The following is a 16,987-nucleotide window of genomic DNA, read 5'->3' on the forward strand; positions in this document are numbered from 1 at the left end:
GGCAAAGAATACGTGAAGTTTTTATAATAATTACATTAAAATTTTAGTGAAATTCGATAGCGGTAATTAATCAAATTCTGAATAATTAATAAAATATTATTTCTTGCATTTTAATTTAGAAACGGATTGGTTATTCGTTTTGCAGATGGTACGGGTTGAGGTGGGAACAGAGTATTTCGGAATAAAAAATTTGGTATATTTTGTCGGCCCTACAACGGTCACACTAGCAACCGGCAGCGTTTGTTTTGCTGCAGATTTTTGTGTTTATTTTCGTTTTTGTGCAATTTAACAAGATCAACATGAAGCGAAGAAGTCAAACTAGAGCCGAACAAGCCGTTCCACCAGCTAAAACTACAAAGGAGAATAGTGGATCGCTCACAGTGTCCCAGCTCAGCTCCGATGTTATTTGGCAGGTGGGTGCTCCGCTGGACAAAATCGAAGTGTAAATTATAGATCTGGATAACCTATTTACAGCTGGCATCGCAGTACTGGACGCCGGACACGAAAGCAGATCACCTGCCGTACAGTGCCAAGATCATCGAACGCATTTACAATGAGGAGATCGGTGATGGCGGTGGCCACAGTGCACGGAGGATAAACATGCTGGAGTTCAGTCAGTATCTGGAGCAGTACCTGTGGCCACACTACCAACGTGAAACCGCCACCCATGCCCACCTTATGTCCATCGTTATAATGGCCAACGAGAAGTTCCGGGAGCGCGTCGAAGTTTGGACCGTGTTTGAAAAGCTCCCGGATCAGTATCCAGCCTTCTTTCGCCACGTGCTAGAGAGCTGTTTGCCGAGCAAAAAGGCAAAGGAGGCTAGTAGCACGCTAAGGGAGCGGACAGCGCTGTTGATGTTCATTAACCACTGCTTTAACAGCATGGAGATAGAGCTGTGCAGAGAACAGGCCAAACGACTAGTCTCCTTGTCCATGTGGCATTGCCTGCAGCCTCGTAAGTTCTTCTTCGCAACTCTTCACATCTATCAAAGTGATCAAAAATGTATTTGCTTGCAGGCCGTCGCGAACAAGAGCTTCGAGAAGTTCCTGAGTGGCGAAAGTACTGGAAACGCTTGCTCAAGAAGGAGAAAGACAGCAAACCGGAGGTCCTCTGGGAGAGACACTTTATGCAGAACCTTATCATTGACTTCCTGCACATACTCGAAAGCATTCCCGCCGAAGGCGAGGTGCCGCGCAACGTGGTTCACTACTGTGAGCGCTTCCTAGAGTTTATTATCGACTTGGAGGCACTTTTGCCGACTCGACGCTTCTTCAACACGGTTTTAGACGACTGTCATCTGATTGTGCGGGCTCTTCTGTCACCCTTGGTTCGTCGCGAGGAGGGAAAACTGTTTGGTCAGGTAGGTGTCAGACTTCTCATTTAATAACTATCTCGTACAGCATAAATTAGTTAAAATTAAGTACAAATCTCAATGTTGGACATTGCTAAACTACGAAAACACTTATATTAGTGTGGACGGTGGCTCCTCAGTAATCGTTGCCGTTCATATAATGCAGCTCATCGCCCCAGTCGTTTGCCGACGGTGGCTCATTGTAGCAGCAGGTCTTTTTCAGCAGAAATGTCACATGTCGCTGGCGCAGCACGCATATGTATAGCAACAGCGGCGTCTGCAGGGCGTTAACTACGATGTGGGCGTAAAGCAGGCCTTCCATCTGCAACCAGGACATTATGAGGAATAGCCAGGCTATAGACATTACTAACAGCATCAGCGAGAACATGATAAAACTGCAAGGAAGATAATGTTTTCATATACTTATATGTAATGCCTAGATGCCGATCTACTTACTTGGCTTTCAATTTGTGCGCAATGCGGCCGTATACCGTCCTGCGGTTAATCAACTTCCTGGTGGTCACATAGAAGAATATGTTTACCAAAATGGTACAAGCAATTGGAGCAAAGAATATGCATATGCCTAGCCAGCCGATCGTCTCTTGCTCGCCCACCATGTGCTCCTGTTTGTAGGATTCGGCGTCGAGGAAGAAATGTGCGAAGACAGCCAGTGCAGCCATCGTTGCTGTGCATCCCCAAGCATACGCAGAATAATAGCAGTACTTCCTGCCGTCCGTGACTCGCAGGAAGACGTTCCTCGAACGAAAGGTCTTCCAAATGTAAAAACCGAAACTGTTCAGCCAGAAGAAAGCTGCCAAGAGGCTGAAGCACAGGATAATGTCCGCCACAATGAAGCTCACATGGCTGGTCAGCTCGGTGAAAATTCTGACAAGGTCTGCTGCCTGGCTTACCATAAGGCACATGGCTATCGTTGTCACAATGTTACCAACCAGATCTCTGCTGAATGGATTGAAAATTAACGCATGAAGCAAGTCAAATTCAAACTATTGCTCACCTGAGAGTAGGAAGTATAAAATAGATGATGGCGATGACCAGCAGGATAACAAGCGAGATGCCATGGAAAATTGGGTTTAAGATTTTGCGGAGCAGAAAGTTTGAGTCACTCCACTTGATCTCCTTGCGGGCCAAGCAAATGTTGGCGAATAGCACATTTTCCTCTCCAGTACTGGAAGTGGCCTGCGAATGGATTTTATGATCATCCATGCAATTTATGTGGACTTTAGCTACTCTTACCTTGTCAATGCAATACAATCCCTTATCGTAGTCATGGTATAGCGGTTCCAGACTGCCGGCAATATCCTCCTCATAATCCGATTGTATTCCATGACGCTCCTCTGCTTCGTTTTCGGCATTGGTGTAATGCCTTAGCCTCCCATCATCCAGTAACACTAGCTTATCAGAGCTCTAGAAAATATAAAAATATCTATAAGTATCTAAAAGTTTCTATGCAAAGAACTTCAAACTCACGCCAGCATAGTGGTATATTGGCCACATCTGCATGGATCCACAATTTGGAATCCCGATGACGAATTTGAACTTAACGGGCCTGTTTTGCTCTCCTCCATAGCTGGTGAACATCGGCTGGAAGTAGTCTGCAAATGGAAACGGACGATAAATAGAGAACACAGACCGTGGAAAATCATAAAGGCAGTTCAAGTTAACGCTGCTTTTGTTGCGGCTGGTGGATCAGAGGGGAGCCAGATTTTCTTTTCTCTCTGCGAATATAAATATTTACGCTTCTGGGCAAAGAACTTGAGCTGTTCCATGCGCCTTCATCAGCTGGTTTTGCAATTTGTGCAGATTGGTTCTTCTTCAATTATCGGAGTTCGGATACATTTTTTTCCACTCAGCCATTCATATGTTAATCATAGCTAAGCACACGGAAATTAGATTGCATGTTGCGATTATGTGCCCTGTTGTATTGTAGTATTGGGATTACTCAAATGACTACAATTAAAATCGGATGAGATCAGTACAATGCAATGATTCAACTATCAGTAATAGTTACATTTTTATGTGTCACCTATATGGCCGATCCATGGTCATAAATGTTTTATCCAGTTTTAGTTGTCCGAGCTAGAATATCGATATAGATGCTAGAGTACGCTTTTCTATTTCCCACAATTGTTGCGATTGTTTGTCAAACATTCACCCAAGGCAATATATCACTATATTCACCATTAGCTCCACAAACATTAATTACCAGGGCTCGCATTTATGGGGAACAGAAGCATCTTATATTACCTTACTAATGGATTTTTTGCCTCATTTTACTTCCAAGAGATAATATTCCCGATTTGGGAATCCCTCATCAAGTGGCTACTTTATAGTTTAAACAGAAACATGCCCCACAGCATAAATCATATTTCTCATCAGGATTGGGGCCACCCTCTGTTTGTTTTAAGAACTTTCTTGGGGGAGTGCGAACTGTGGAGTTGGGGATATTTAGCTGTTGGCTTCGTTCCACTGATCCACTGATAGCCAACAAATGGGCCATTTAATGTTGGGCATACATATGTTGCATGCCAGAAGGGAAAATCCATAAAGTTGAATGGCCAACCAACTTCGTTGTGGTTGTTATGGCAACTTTTTCGAGCGACTAGGAGTTTTCCGCCTGGCCAGCTGTTGAACTTACCCGTTTCATTGACCTGCTGACACTCATGGTCCACGTGTATCTCGAACTTCTCGCAACATTTGTTGACCAGCACTAGGTTGGGATCGGAAGATAGGGCTGTTGATGATCCGGCGCTAGTGACATGACTGGTTACTGGTAAAGGGTTTAGACTAAGAAGTAATACGCAGAGCAGGGAAATCAGCAGAGCGCAGCAGCTGCATTTTTTTGCATTTTGCCCGGCTGCAAAATGCGCGCCAAGCGTTTTTACGAGCATCTTTTGCTTAGTAACACAGACACAGATACAAATACAATACACAGGTAAAAGGCAGTTGTCGTTGGTGTTTATGTGGATCTGCGCTTGCTAAGAAATGCGTCATCAAGGTGCCGGCTGTGAGCCAAGATCATGACTTGCATGCCAGAACTCAAGTAAGGCGACACTTTTTTTTGTATCAACACACCCACAAAGGCACTTTCGTCTGGGTTTCAGACTCGTATTCGGTTAATAAACAATGCGCGCTTTACTTCCTCTTTAAACAGTATTCAAAACGAAATAAAAATTGAAGAAGCAACATCAACCGATTCGAAGCGACGACAAAAAGCGAATGACTCTCTGTCCCCGGCTCTTAATATCGAGTCACTAAGGCGGCGAGAGAGTGGAGAGTTGCGAGAGCAGCGCTCAACCCCCACCAAAGAGCTCCCTCTCTCGCATTGAAAACCAGACTGAGCGTTGTACCCGAGTGCACCGACTATTCACTGCCCTGCCTGAAGGAATTTAAACCCACATATAATACCGTTCTTATTTATTTTCCGATTTAATACTTTTTTAAGGCATGCTATCAAATGTAGAAGAAGACATAGTAGGGAATGTACTTAGACATTTATGTAGGCTTACTACGGTTTCTATATGACTAAATGCTATTTCAATTTCAAGTTACTCACTTATTGCATTTGAAACAGATTGCACGCAAACAGATCTATATACTCAAAAGTAGCGTTGTATAATACCCTTTGATCCATCGAGGGTATAAAATGTGGAAGCAAGGCTTTGAATTCGCGCCCTCTTTCCATCACCGTGCTCTCTTTTTTTAAATTGAGCGACGGAAATTATCAATTGGAGCAAGTAGTCCGTGCGAGTGAAGCAGGAACCGGCAATGTCTGCCCGTATGAGTGTGCGACGGCTTTGTTTGCTCCTCCAGCGCACTCTAGTGCTCCCCCTCCCCTCGCTTCCTGCACCAGGATGAGGCTTGATGATGCGGTGCGATAAGATGCAGCTGTGTGCAATGCCCTATTGACGCGTGGCCTGTCATCACACTTGTCCTCTCGCACCTCCACAAACTCTGAAATGGAAGGGAAGATAAGAAGTCTTCTTTAAAGACTTCCCTTAGTTAAATGTTAGTCCGCAACACCCTTCAGCTAACCTTCAACACAGATTTGTATTGAACACACACGCATGTATTGGGTTTTAGGGAAAGTCCCCCCATTCCAACGGCAAGGACTTCCGCTTTCCGCTCACCTGGCTGGTCTAATTAGCACTACCTCTCTCGCACACATAGCCAAACTTAAATGGTGCAACTGTGTGAGTGGTCTTGCCCAAAATGATGACGTATCAACCTTTTGGGGTACACCAACCGGCTTGGCTTACATAGTATGTCTGGCTTTGAATACCTGTAGTGCAGCTGAAATCAAGAAAGAGAGAGAGAGAGCTTGGCAAGGCAAGAGAAACGCTCAATGTTTGCGTGAGTTTGTAGAATTCACGATGGCAGGTAGTACAACAAACACGTTCCATTCAACACGCGCGTTTGGGAAACCGAACAGGAGCGGATCAGCCCAAATGGGGGTTGAGAATTCATTTATTTGTAATATCTCTTAATTAGATATAACGACTTCTTGACTGATTGCTATAACAATATGAAAAAACAAACATACCTACAGCTCCTGGACATGCTAAAGTTTTATACCCGCTTCGAGATCAACGACGTTACTGGAAGTTCGCTCACTGATCACGACATGACCCAGCTGCACTACAAGAAGATCACCTCGCTGCAGCGAGCGGTGTTCGCCAAGTTTCCCAGCCTGCGGGTCTTTGCCTTGTCCAACGTAGCCACGGTGGATAACAGGGAGTCGCTGGAGCAGCACTTCGGTGGGTTGGATGGCAAGGGACTCCTTCAGATTGCCACGTTCTTGAATCTCGTGCCAGAGGAGGTGGTCTCACCCTTGGACTGGCATCGGGTAGACGAGCAATTTCTGCGTGAGCTGCTGATTACGCGACATGAGCGACGCTGTTCGCAGTTGGAGGCGCTAAACGAGATGCCCCTGTATCCCACGGAGCAGATCATCTGGGACGAGAACGTGGTGCCCTCGGAATATTACTCCGGTGACAGCTGCTTGGCGCTACCCAAACTTAATCTGCAGTTCCTGACTCTCCACGATTATCTCCTACGCAACTTTAACCTATTCCGCTTGGAATCCACCTATGAAATCCGCCAAGATATCGAAGATGCCGTCAGCCGCATGTTGCCATGGAAATCCGAAGATGGCGATGTTGTGTTCGGTGGCTGGGCAAGAATGGCTCTGCCCATTGCCAGCTTTGCCGTTGTCGAAGTGGCCAAACCTCATCTTGGCGAAAAGAAGCCCTCCAGAGTACGTGCTGATGTGGGCGTAACTCTTTCGGTGCGCCGAGAGATCAAGGCAGAGTGGGAGAACCTTCGAAAGCACGACGTGTGCTTCCTCATAACCGTAAAGCCAACGCAACCATACGGCACTAAGTACAAGCACCGCGAGCCTTTTGTTCCCCAGGTAGGCTTGGTCAGTGTCCGTGGGTGTGAGGTGGAGGGCATGCTAGATGCCAATGGCCGAGTCATAGAAGACGGCCCGGAACCAAGGCCACAGCTGCAGGGTGAGAATCGTTGCTACCGCGTTTGGCTGGACTCCAATCAGTACCGCTTGGATATGGACGATCTACAGGAGGTAGGTGTCCAACTATTTCCTGCTAATTGCCAACAGTGTTACTTAATAAGATCCTTATTCAGGGAGCCGACGATGTCTACGAGAGTTTTAACATCCTCATGCGCCGCAAGCCCAAGGAGAATAACTTCAAGGCCGTGCTGGAAACCATACGTCATTTAATGAATACTGAATGCGTGGTTCCGCCTTGGCTTCACGACATCCTTTTGGGCTATGGTGATCCTGGAGCTGCCCACTACAGTAATATGCCCAATCAGGAACGCAGTCTGGAGTTTAACGATACCTTCATGGATTACAATCATCTTGAGGCCAGTTTCCCCCAATATAATTTGAAGTGTGAGGTGCCAGTGGAAAACCGCCAACCTCCTTTTAGGCTAATATTTGAGGATGTGCCTATTCAAAAGGAAAGCGATGGAGAGGATCCTGAAGAGAAACCTGAAGAGAAATTGACCAAATCCATTTTGGTGCAGCCCTACAAATATGAAGCCAGGGGCCCATATCCCAGCGACAAGCCTAAACAGTAAGTATTGAAATCTGATATCCAGCTTAATGTATTTAATAACTCTCATGTATGATTTAACCAAATTGACTACAAATGACCTTTCATTCTGTTTTAGAAACTCTATTCGTTTTACACCCACTCAAGTGGAAGCCATTCGTGCTGGAATGCAACCGGGACTGACACTGGTGGTCGGTCCTCCTGGCACCGGTAAAACTGACGTGGCTGTGCAAATTATATCGAATATTTACCACAACCACCCCAATCAACGAACCCTTATTGTGACCCACTCCAATCAGGCGCTCAACCAGTTGTTCGAAAAGATCATGGCTTTGGATATCGATGAGCGGCACTTGCTACGTCTTGGTCACGGCGAGGAAGCTTTGGAGACCGAGAAAGACTACAGTCGATATGGACGAGTCAACTATGTACTGGCCAAGCGTATGGATCTTCTTAGCCAGGTGCAGAAGTTGCAAGAGGCGCTTGGCGTGAGTGGTGATAATGCTTACACTTGTGAAACCGCCGGCTATTTTTATCTGTACAATGTCATGGCGCGATGGGAGAAGTTCCAGAGTCAGATAAGCGTACATAAAGGGGAGGCGGATGCGGAGAAGCTAAGAGCAGAGTTTGAAAAGGAGTTTCCCTTTGGAAAATTCTTTGCAGATGCCCCGCAGCCATTGTTCAAGGGCGCGAATTATGATGAACTTATGGATATTGCCTGCTCTAATTTCCGATACATTTCGGATATATTCAACGAACTAGAGGAATTCCGTGCTTTTGAATTGCTTCGCACGGGACTAGATCGATCGAAATATTTGCTAGTCAAAGAGGCAAAGATCATTGCCATGACTTGTACACATGCGGCACTCAAACGCAAGGAGCTGGTTAATCTCGGTTTTCGATACGACAATATCCTTATGGAAGAATCGGCGCAGATCCTGGAGATCGAAACGTTTATTCCCCTGCTGCTGCAGAATCCGCTGGATGGACTTAATCGTCTTAAACGTTGGATCATGATCGGGGATCATCATCAGCTGCCGCCTGTGATTAAGAACATGGCTTTCCAAAAGTACTCCAACATGGAACAGAGTCTGTTTACCAGGCTGGTTCGTCTCGGAGTGCCTACCGTAGATCTTGACGGGCAGGGTCGTGCACGAGCCAGTATTTGTTCGTTGTACAAGTGGCGCTACAAGAAGCTGGAAGACCTGCAGCACATCTTTGAGCGGGATGAATACAAACAGGCTAATCCAGGATTTGTTCACGACTACCAGCTTATTAATGTCGAAGATTTCAAGGGAGTGGGGGAAAGCGAGCCCAATCCCTACTTCTACCAGGTGAGACGAAATTGAATAATTCCAAGCATTTCCTTTTCTGAAAACTCTCTTAAAAAACCCACAGAATCTTGCTGAGGCAGAGTACATTGTCGCCGTGTACATGTATATGCGTCTGCTGGGCTACCCTGCAGCTAAGATCTCCATTTTGACAACCTACAATGGTCAAAAGCATCTCATCCGCGACGTAATCAACGCCCGATGCGGAAACAATCCTCTTATTGGTTGGCCGCATAAGATTACCACCGTGGATAAATACCAGGGTCAGCAGAACGACTACATACTCATTTCTCTAGTACGCACCAAGGCGGTTGGACATCTGCGGGATGTACGACGTTTAGTGGTGGCCATGAGTCGAGCGCGTCTGGGATTATATGTATTTGGCAGGGTCTCCTTGTTTAAGAACTGTCTGGAACTTCAGCAGACTTTCAAGCTTGTAAGTTTTTACACCATTTTATGGTTTTTTAGAGGTTTATAATTCCGTCACTGTTTCAGCTAACACAGAGACCTTTGAAGTTGAGTCTGGTACCCGAAGACAAGTTCCCCACGGATCGTTTGGCTAGTGCTGCTGTAGCCAGTCAAGATATCAAGACGGTAGAAAACATGTCCGAAATGGCACAGTTTGTGTACGAGCGGTACATGGCAAAAATGGAGGAGCTAAAGGGCACTCTTCCTTCCGAAGAAGAGTTGGAAGCAATGCGCAACCAGCTGCTGCAGGAAGATGAGGAATCTGTTCCAGAAGCTTCCGAAGAGCCTCCGGAAAAAAGAGCAGCTAAGGAAGAGCCATTGTCCAAAAAGAAAACAACAGAAGCCTTTAAGCCCACCCCTATTCTCAACGAAATAAACGTGGACGACACGGAGATGGGTCAAAGGGAACAAATTGAAGAGGAAGCTACTGATCAAGACAAAACCCAGGAGTCGGCTCCAGCTGAAGAGTCTTAGTTATTGTTCAGTTGCTCAAATAATTTAATTTCATTAAGTTCCAACAAAGTTAAAGTGACAAATCAAAAACGCATAGACCACACTCCATAAATTTCCGTTTACTTCTTGGGTGCGGTTATGCCCTCTAGCTGAGCCTTCAGCTGAGCGTTGGTCTTCTTCAGGAAAGTTATCTCCTCCGTGAACTTCTTTTCTTCAGAGGCCCTCAGCTCAGCATTACGACGCTCTGCCTGTTCCTGCTTAAGTTTCATATCTGCGATTATCTCCTCTAGTGCCTCTTTGTCTAGTTCAAGAGTCTTGACCCGATCACGAAGCATTTCCTTTTCCTCATGCGCCTGCAAAGCCTTGCGCATGCCAAAGGCTACGGAACTGCAGTACAATGTTTCATAGGCCTCCATTGACATGGCGATCTCATCGCGGATGCGAAGCAGTAGCAGGCCACGCTCTGAACAGTTAATGGTGACCTGGCGAATGATCTCGTCTGCGATAATAGAGTTTAAACAAGAAGGAAAATGGTAAAAGGGATTGTCTTACCAAAACATTGTGAGTACAGCTCGCGGCGCACGGGACAAATACCTGTCTCACGAGCTTGGGTCTGCTGCAGCCTAGTATCAAGCATCTCCTGCAAATTGATCACATCCTGGCGTGTTGCTGGAGTACTGGACACAGACTGCTGCCACAACTGGCCATCCTCCTCCCAGCAGCGCGGTGGCAATATAGAATTTAGAATTTCCTCAGTTTCCCTTTTGGTATCTAGCAAAGCGCCCGCCGTTTGGGGCCTTTTCATCTCTATCTCTGTGAGCGGAGCACCCCCTTTCTTGTCCGGGTGCTTCACCACCAGCACCGGGTTGTTGTAGCGCACCAGGGTCTGGAATTGACCCACGCTTGTTATATCCAGCTCCTCCATTTTGTTGGTACTATTTCAATTTCTCGATTCCTATCTCAAAAAATATATATATTTTTAATTTATATTTGTGTAATTCAGGAATTCAGCAGGTTTGTTTGTTCACCGCTTTTGATGATTAGAAAATCAGAAATGCCTGTGGTAAGAAAATTCCAGGGGTTGTGAGTTTGTTATTCTCCCTGCGCCTTCTAGCAACCATGCGCAACTCGGCAACGGCTTCTGTTTTTGTTTGCAAACTTGCAAATATCAACAGGTGTATAAGTACGCAGTTCAATAGGACCACAACATTCAAATAAAACCACAATTATCATATGTATGTGTATATGTTTAATGTAAATGCAAACATAAATGAGTTTCTGGCTCTGCCCGTGAGGAGTCGGACAGCGGTCAAAAGTAACTTAGTTCGTTGCACATTTCCAATTCACTCCAACTTAAATTCTGAACTTATAAGTATGAGCAAGTTTGGCTAATTAAACTAGAATCTAAGTAACTAATTGTTAACACACAACTAAACGTGTTACGGAATTGGAAGAGCAAATAATTTAGTCTTTTTAGTGGTACAACTTAAGCTGTAGACGATTTGGATCGCCATTAAAACTAATATCGCGGAAGTTTTCGAGTAAAGACTGCATTGTGTAGATGCCATTGTAGATGTACATTAGTAACTCTTACATATTCATATCGTTTCATTACGGCTAGACATTGTCAATATATAATAGTACATATATATTATTGTCATTAATTATGCGGGAGAATTTCCTCTATGGGTTCTTGTAGTTCTGTTTCTGCTCCTGGCTCTCTATCCTGATTACTTGAGTTCTAGATAAACGCTGGCTTACCAGTTACAACTACGCTATGTATATAAGTATTTATATGTGCTATGTACGGTACGTGTCTAGAATATTGTTGATGAAAACGCAACGACGAACTCAAAGGTGCAACAGAACAGATTCGGTTGAACTTAACCACGGCGAGGGCTTGTCTACAACACAGATACACAGCTACTACATAATTTACACATCTTTTTGGGCAACAGTTCCCATCGACCCTTAGATCAGCTCGGCCACGGCGTCGTCTCCGTCCCGGATGGGAGCCTGGAATGTGGATCCTGTGAACTCGTACAACTGAAGAGGGAGGAGTGTAAATATAAATTATATTCTTTACTTAATGATTGGTGGATTCTTACCGATGGCGCTCTATTGTTTCGCAACGTGGCATAATCCGCAAATTCATTCATGTGCGGATCAACGCGGGCCAGGAGTAGACCAGCACCTCCCACTCCTCCGGCGCTGGCACCTCCCCCGCTTCGCATCGACCCACCGCCGGCACCACCGCCGCCAGTAAGACGATTTTGATTATTGCGCGGCTGAATGGTGGCATACGTGTTGTCCACCGTCTGGCCCACATGATGAACCTGCTCAAGAGAGCTACGATGGTCGAGGTGGCCCGGTGCCTCAGAGTTGGATATGTGATCGGGCTCCGAGAAAACCTGCATTGTCAGTTCCTGTTCCTCATACAGTTTCAATTTTCTGACGGAAAATAAAGAAAATCAGGAACTATTTAAAACCAGCTTAAATCAGGACTCACTGTTCTATCCACAGCGGATTTTCGGTAGTGTTTAGGTCCTCTATAATCTGTTTCTTAATTAGGGCCTCCTTGCGACGAGTCTCCACGGGCACCGACAGATTCCAATGCTTTAGGCAGCAGCACAGGACAATAAAGCTAATAACGCCAACGAAAAGGACGATGACCAGCGCCACCAATCCAGCCACTGCTAGATCAAACTCATCTTGCACAATAGCTATGTAGGCGGGCACAACGTTCTCTATGGCAAAACCAGCGTAGTAGTCCTGAAAGAAAGCAATGTTTGTTGAAATACATATGAGCAAAAGGAAGTTTAAAGGATTTACCTTTAGATAATCGTAGTTCCTGTCGATATCCTTGAGTATCTCATCAACTGGTGCAATTTGCTGGGTCTGAGGATCAACTGCATGGAAGTACAGGTCACACCAGTCCATACGTATGCGTCCAATCGAGTCCAAATGGAATCTTATTTCATCAACGATGATGCGATGCTGGGTGGCATTGCGCAACTCAGCAATGATCTCCTCCTGTTCCTGGTAAACCTCTTCCGGCGGACGGGACAAAATTACGCGCACCAGCTGCGTGCCATCAAAGACCCAGATCTGCATGAAATAAAATAATATCTATTGGATTGTTATATAAAATATTATTATCACTTACATTCACTTTAGTACTGGCTGAGCTCTGGGGTTGCTCCAATTCTCTTGCCACGATCTCCAGTTCGAAACGATCCTGGTTGTACTCAGCCATGATAGTGTTTGCTGAGATGCGACCATCCTGCGAAATGGCAAACGGACTGGGAACGATCGATCCTGTGGATTTGGTGGCTCCAAACTTATACAGATTCGACGCGACGATCATAAACTCGATCTTTGCGTTCTTGCCTTGATCTGCATCCGTTGCATTTACTAGCGTAATAGCTGCGCCCATCTTGGCATTGGCGTTTACTCCGGCATAGTAAATGGGCTTTTCAAACACGGGAGGATTGTCGTTAACATCCAAGACAGTGATGGCAACTTTTGCGACTGTGTTATCCCGGTTGAGGGTCTTAATCGAGAATGAGGCGCGTTCCTCTTCGGATATATGCAGATCCGCCTTGATGCTGGCTAGGATGTATAAAGTGTACACATCCGTTTCTTCGCGATCTAGGCTCTTGTTTGTGTAAATATCCCCAGTCAGTTTGTCCACATAAAACGCACCATCCTCATTGCCCAACAGCATGTAATAGAATATATCCCGGTTGTGCTTGCTTCTTGAGGCCGCTTGAATGTGTCCAATCTTCACATCCCGACCGCTATTCTCATTGATCGACACCTTATAAGGATTGGAGGCATCGGGAAACTCCGGCCGGTTCTCGTTGGCATCCACAATGCTGACGCTGAGGAGACGCAGGGATTCAAATGGAGGATTGCCTGCATCTCGGGCAACTAGTATTATATCGTAGCTAACGGATTTGAGAATTACACATTAGAAAAGCTCTTCGCAAAAGTAAAGTACACTTACTTGGCGCGGTTTTTACGGTTTAGCTGCGTCTTGGCTCGCAATTCTCCTGTCACTTCATCGATCTTGAATTCCCCGGTCTGCTGCTCGTTCCGATTGTTCACCTGCAGGTGGTAACTAACTTTGCCGTTTTCCTCCGTATCATTATCCATTGCCCTGACGGTTAGCAGTAGATAATCGGGCTGGACAATATCACCAGGTATCTCAATGGTGGCATTGGACAGCGCGGGTATGACGAACTCCGGCTTATGGCGGTTAACCCTTAGTACAGTTATAATCGCTTTCGTTGTGCTTTCCATGGTGCCCGATCCTTGAGTGTCGCGTGCCGAAATGGTTAGCTCGTAGGCTCCATGTTTTCCGGACAAACTTTGCGCTGGGTACACAATGCCAGACTGCGCATCGAGCTTGAAGAGTCCCATTTCATTGCCGGCTGTAATGATATACCGCACATCTCCATATAGACCCTCATCCTGGTCAATGGCCTGAACTTGGAGCAATGCTGCAGGCGGCTGATAGGCGGCATTTTCCGCCACCGTAGAGTTGTATACATCTCGTGTAAAAACGGGAGCATTATCATTGACATCCAAAATGTTTATGTGGATCTGTTGGTTATAAAGTAACTAAGGTAAAGCAAAAAGGAAATCGGGAATCATTCTACTTACCGTTGCCGTAGCCGATTTTTGGACTGCAGCTGGAGCCTTATCCTGAGCCACCACGGAGAGCGTGAGCTCCTTAATTTGCTCTCGATCGAGAATCGAGGAATTGGCCACCATTACGTTGCCCGTATAGGCATCAATGCTAAAGTACTTGTTATTTTCGCCGATCAGCGTGTAAGTGATTTCGCCAAAGACGCCCACATCGCCATCGTGGGCCTCAACTTTTCCCGCCACCGTGCCGCGGGGTGAGTTTTCCGTAACATTGAAGTAATAATCAGATTGAGAGAACTTTGGGTCATTATCGTTCAGGTTAATAATGTCCACAACCACATCAGCGGTGGCTGTTAAAGCAGGCACACCCGTATCACTGACGGTGACTTGGAACTTGACCTCCTTTACGACTTCGTAGTCGAGTCGGGCAATGGTGTAGATCATTCCGCTGGTCTGGTTAATGGCGAAATAGTCGTTGTCACTGATATTAAACTCGCCAATGCTGGAGTCCTCATCGTTGGCCTGAAGAGTGGTCAGTACGGTGCCCACAGGCTGCTCCTCCACCATTTGCAGCTTGATTTGCGGCTGCTCCACACTCCATGGTGCATTGAAACGCTGAAAAAATTATTTATTCTTATTATCTGTGACTTTGAGAACATAATCAAAATTATTAGCTAAAATTTCACGTGAACTTTCTCTCTAAGCCATCAAACCCCAAATTGGAAGAATGATCAATGAGCTATCCGCTCCTAAGCTTAAGCTTGTATTCATTAATGTATTTTCGATTTTGCACAGTACCACTTATTTGAATGTGTACCGCTTATATGCAGACTTAAAAAATGTTAAAGCTGGCGTGGATGGGTCTAATGAGGAGCTTTGGATCAGGGAAATCTTTACATTCCTCATCAGTGCTCTCATAGTGATTCGCTTTTGTCTATGCTTCGTAGGATTGGCTTCTAACATTGTGGCCATGTGAGTGAATCTATCAAGCGATTGCTCTATTTAACAATTCAAAAAATGTATATATGCAGATACCCAATTCTAACAAATTCGCAAGCTGAGATGCTTATGCCTACCATTATAGTGCAGGCCATTGACAAAGTCATTCTAAATCTATACGAGATTATTTTGGGCTACGGCAGCTTGTGCTATCTCTATCCTGAAAGTACGGCTGTTTTCATCTTCTTCCTTATACAGATGGGAGCCAAGATTGTCTGCAGCATCTCTGTCTTGTAAGGCTTAATAATATGAATATACAAAAAAAAAAGGTTTATAAAATTTTACACGTCTTAGGAATATTTATTCGGACCATCACAATCACTTGGCAACTCTAGTTTCCTTCAACGAGGAATCACATAGCTTGGGACCAGACAGTGTAGAAGAAATCGAATTGGGGAACCAAAACTTGGATTTTTCCTAACTAATTATATATATATATATATATATTTCAAAATAGAATGAATAATATACTATCAAATCTGCAGATATTTAACTTACCGGTGGATTCTTGTTGACATCAATGATCTGTATGATGAGCAAACCACGACCCTGCTGAACATTGGGAGCTGTGCTGTCCGTAACCAGAACGTTGATCCTCATCACAGCAAACAAATTGCGATCCAACTGCTTGTTAACCGAAACCTTTCCGTTTCTGGAAATCTTAAAGTACTCCTTGAACTGATCATAATGCGGCAACTCCTTGCCTTCCTTATCGATTGCGGTGATGTCGTCGGTGCCGGCAAATTCCAAAGCATTATGGTTGGCCACATCGGGATCCAGGGCGATTAGAGTGTAGACCAATTGCCCGGGAGGAGCGTCTGCACGCACCTCAGCATGCTGTGTAGCTGGCACAAAATACGGATCCTTATCATTACTGTTCTGAACATTTATCGTCAGGGTGGCGGTTCCCGTTAGACTTGGGGTTCCCTGATCGGAAGCCTGAATCTGCAGCTGATAGGTGTTGCGTCGATCGAAGTCCAGTTTTCGAGAAACAAACACCTCGCCGGTGGTCTCAACAATGCCAAAATCGTCAAAGCTGCCCTGTTGTATGCGGTAGCGTAGCTCGGCATTCTTGCCCGTATCCAAGTCGGTTGCATGCACCCGCTCCACGCTCGTTCCAATCTCCGAGTTCTCCTCGACGACGGCACTGTAGCTCTGCTGCTCGAAATTGGGTACGTGGTTATTTACATCCCGAACGGTGATGTTTACGCCGCAGTGAGCAGTAAATAGTCCATCGTTGGCTTCCACAGCGAAGATAAGTTGATCGCTATTTAAATTGGTCACATCTAGTGTGGCATTCGGCCTGATGATGATCTGCCCGGTCTCACGATCAATATCGAAAATGCTCTCGACCTGCTCTGAGCCCCGGATTCTGTAGCTAATTCTGGACATGGTGTCCGCATCCCTTGCCTTGACTATCAGCGGGGAATCAAAGACCACGGCTCCCTCATCCACGCTCGCCCTATACAGGGGACTTTCGCAGACAGGCGGGGAATCGTTGGCATCAGTTACAGAAATCCGTAGGGATACTACAGATGCGGATCCACGTCCGTTATCGTCGGTGGCCTAAAGAGGAAGATGGAAAAATTTAGTTAAAAACTAATAATCATTAAAATCCAAGAAGCCCACTTAT

The 16,987-nt window shown here is 45.5% G+C and overlaps 5 protein-coding genes across 7 annotated transcripts in view; 2 read left to right on the forward strand and 3 right to left on the reverse strand.

Moving 5' to 3' along the window:
• The first annotated feature begins 215 nt into the window (after positions 1-215).
• On the forward strand, positions 216-9,808 carry CG31368 (uncharacterized protein). Of its 2 annotated transcripts, none has more exons than NM_206476.3 (8): positions 216-413; positions 475-955; positions 1,018-1,361; positions 5,920-6,954; positions 7,017-7,471; positions 7,569-8,784; positions 8,849-9,217; positions 9,277-9,808. In NM_206476.3, the coding sequence occupies exons 1-8, from the start codon at positions 300-302 to the stop codon at positions 9,721-9,723; spliced, it is 4,461 nt and encodes a 1,486-aa protein (NP_996198.2). In that variant the 5' UTR covers positions 216-299; the 3' UTR covers positions 9,724-9,808. The 2 variants fall into 2 exon arrangements, with proteins under 2 accessions (NP_996198.2, NP_731647.3); NM_169439.4 differs by having other exon boundaries at positions 9,286-9,808.
• mthl5 (methuselah-like 5) lies at positions 1,364-4,594 on the reverse strand. Of its 2 annotated transcripts, none has more exons than NM_141869.3 (6): positions 4,009-4,594; positions 2,841-2,965; positions 2,607-2,777; positions 2,368-2,549; positions 1,809-2,309; positions 1,364-1,747 (listed from the first exon to the last, which is right to left on the reverse strand). In NM_141869.3, exons 1-6 carry the CDS (start codon positions 4,259-4,261, stop codon positions 1,489-1,491), a joined length of 1,491 nt encoding a protein of 496 aa, NP_650126.2. In that variant the 5' UTR covers positions 4,262-4,594; the 3' UTR covers positions 1,364-1,488. The 2 variants fall into 2 exon arrangements, with proteins under 2 accessions (NP_650126.2, NP_001287291.1); NM_001300362.1 differs by having other exon boundaries at positions 1,809-2,312.
• Dnali1 (Dynein axonemal light intermediate chain 1) lies at positions 9,732-10,723 on the reverse strand. The gene is made up of 2 exons (NM_141871.3): positions 10,255-10,723; positions 9,732-10,201 (listed from the first exon to the last, which is right to left on the reverse strand). The coding sequence occupies exons 1-2, from the start codon at positions 10,625-10,627 to the stop codon at positions 9,822-9,824; spliced, it is 753 nt and encodes a 250-aa protein (NP_650128.1). The 5' UTR covers positions 10,628-10,723; the 3' UTR covers positions 9,732-9,821.
• A 214-nt stretch (positions 10,724-10,937) lies between these two features.
• Positions 10,938-16,987, reverse strand: part of Cad87A (Cadherin 87A) — a 55,618-nt gene continuing 49,568 nt past the window's right edge. The window contains exons 9-16 of the mRNA NM_169440.3: positions 15,853-16,920; positions 14,371-14,970; positions 13,712-14,310; positions 12,869-13,652; positions 12,535-12,810; positions 12,212-12,474; positions 11,811-12,153; positions 10,938-11,748 (exon numbers count right to left, since the gene is read on the reverse strand). Of these exons, the coding sequence (NP_731649.2) occupies positions 11,674-11,748; positions 11,811-12,153; positions 12,212-12,474; positions 12,535-12,810; positions 12,869-13,652; positions 13,712-14,310; positions 14,371-14,970; positions 15,853-16,920 (4,008 nt within the window). The 3' untranslated portion in view covers positions 10,938-11,673. The remainder of the gene's footprint in view (positions 11,749-11,810; positions 12,154-12,211; positions 12,475-12,534; positions 12,811-12,868; positions 13,653-13,711; positions 14,311-14,370; positions 14,971-15,852; positions 16,921-16,987) is intronic.
• CG34307 (uncharacterized protein) lies at positions 15,008-15,845 on the forward strand. Its single transcript, NM_001104283.2, has 3 exons — positions 15,008-15,327; positions 15,387-15,587; positions 15,649-15,845. The coding sequence occupies exons 1-3, from the start codon at positions 15,083-15,085 to the stop codon at positions 15,773-15,775; spliced, it is 573 nt and encodes a 190-aa protein (NP_001097753.2). The 5' UTR covers positions 15,008-15,082; the 3' UTR covers positions 15,776-15,845.

Source organism: Drosophila melanogaster, chromosome 3R (genome assembly GCF_000001215.4).
Source record: "Drosophila melanogaster chromosome 3R".
Taxonomy (NCBI): Eukaryota; Metazoa; Arthropoda; class Insecta; order Diptera; family Drosophilidae; genus Drosophila; species Drosophila melanogaster.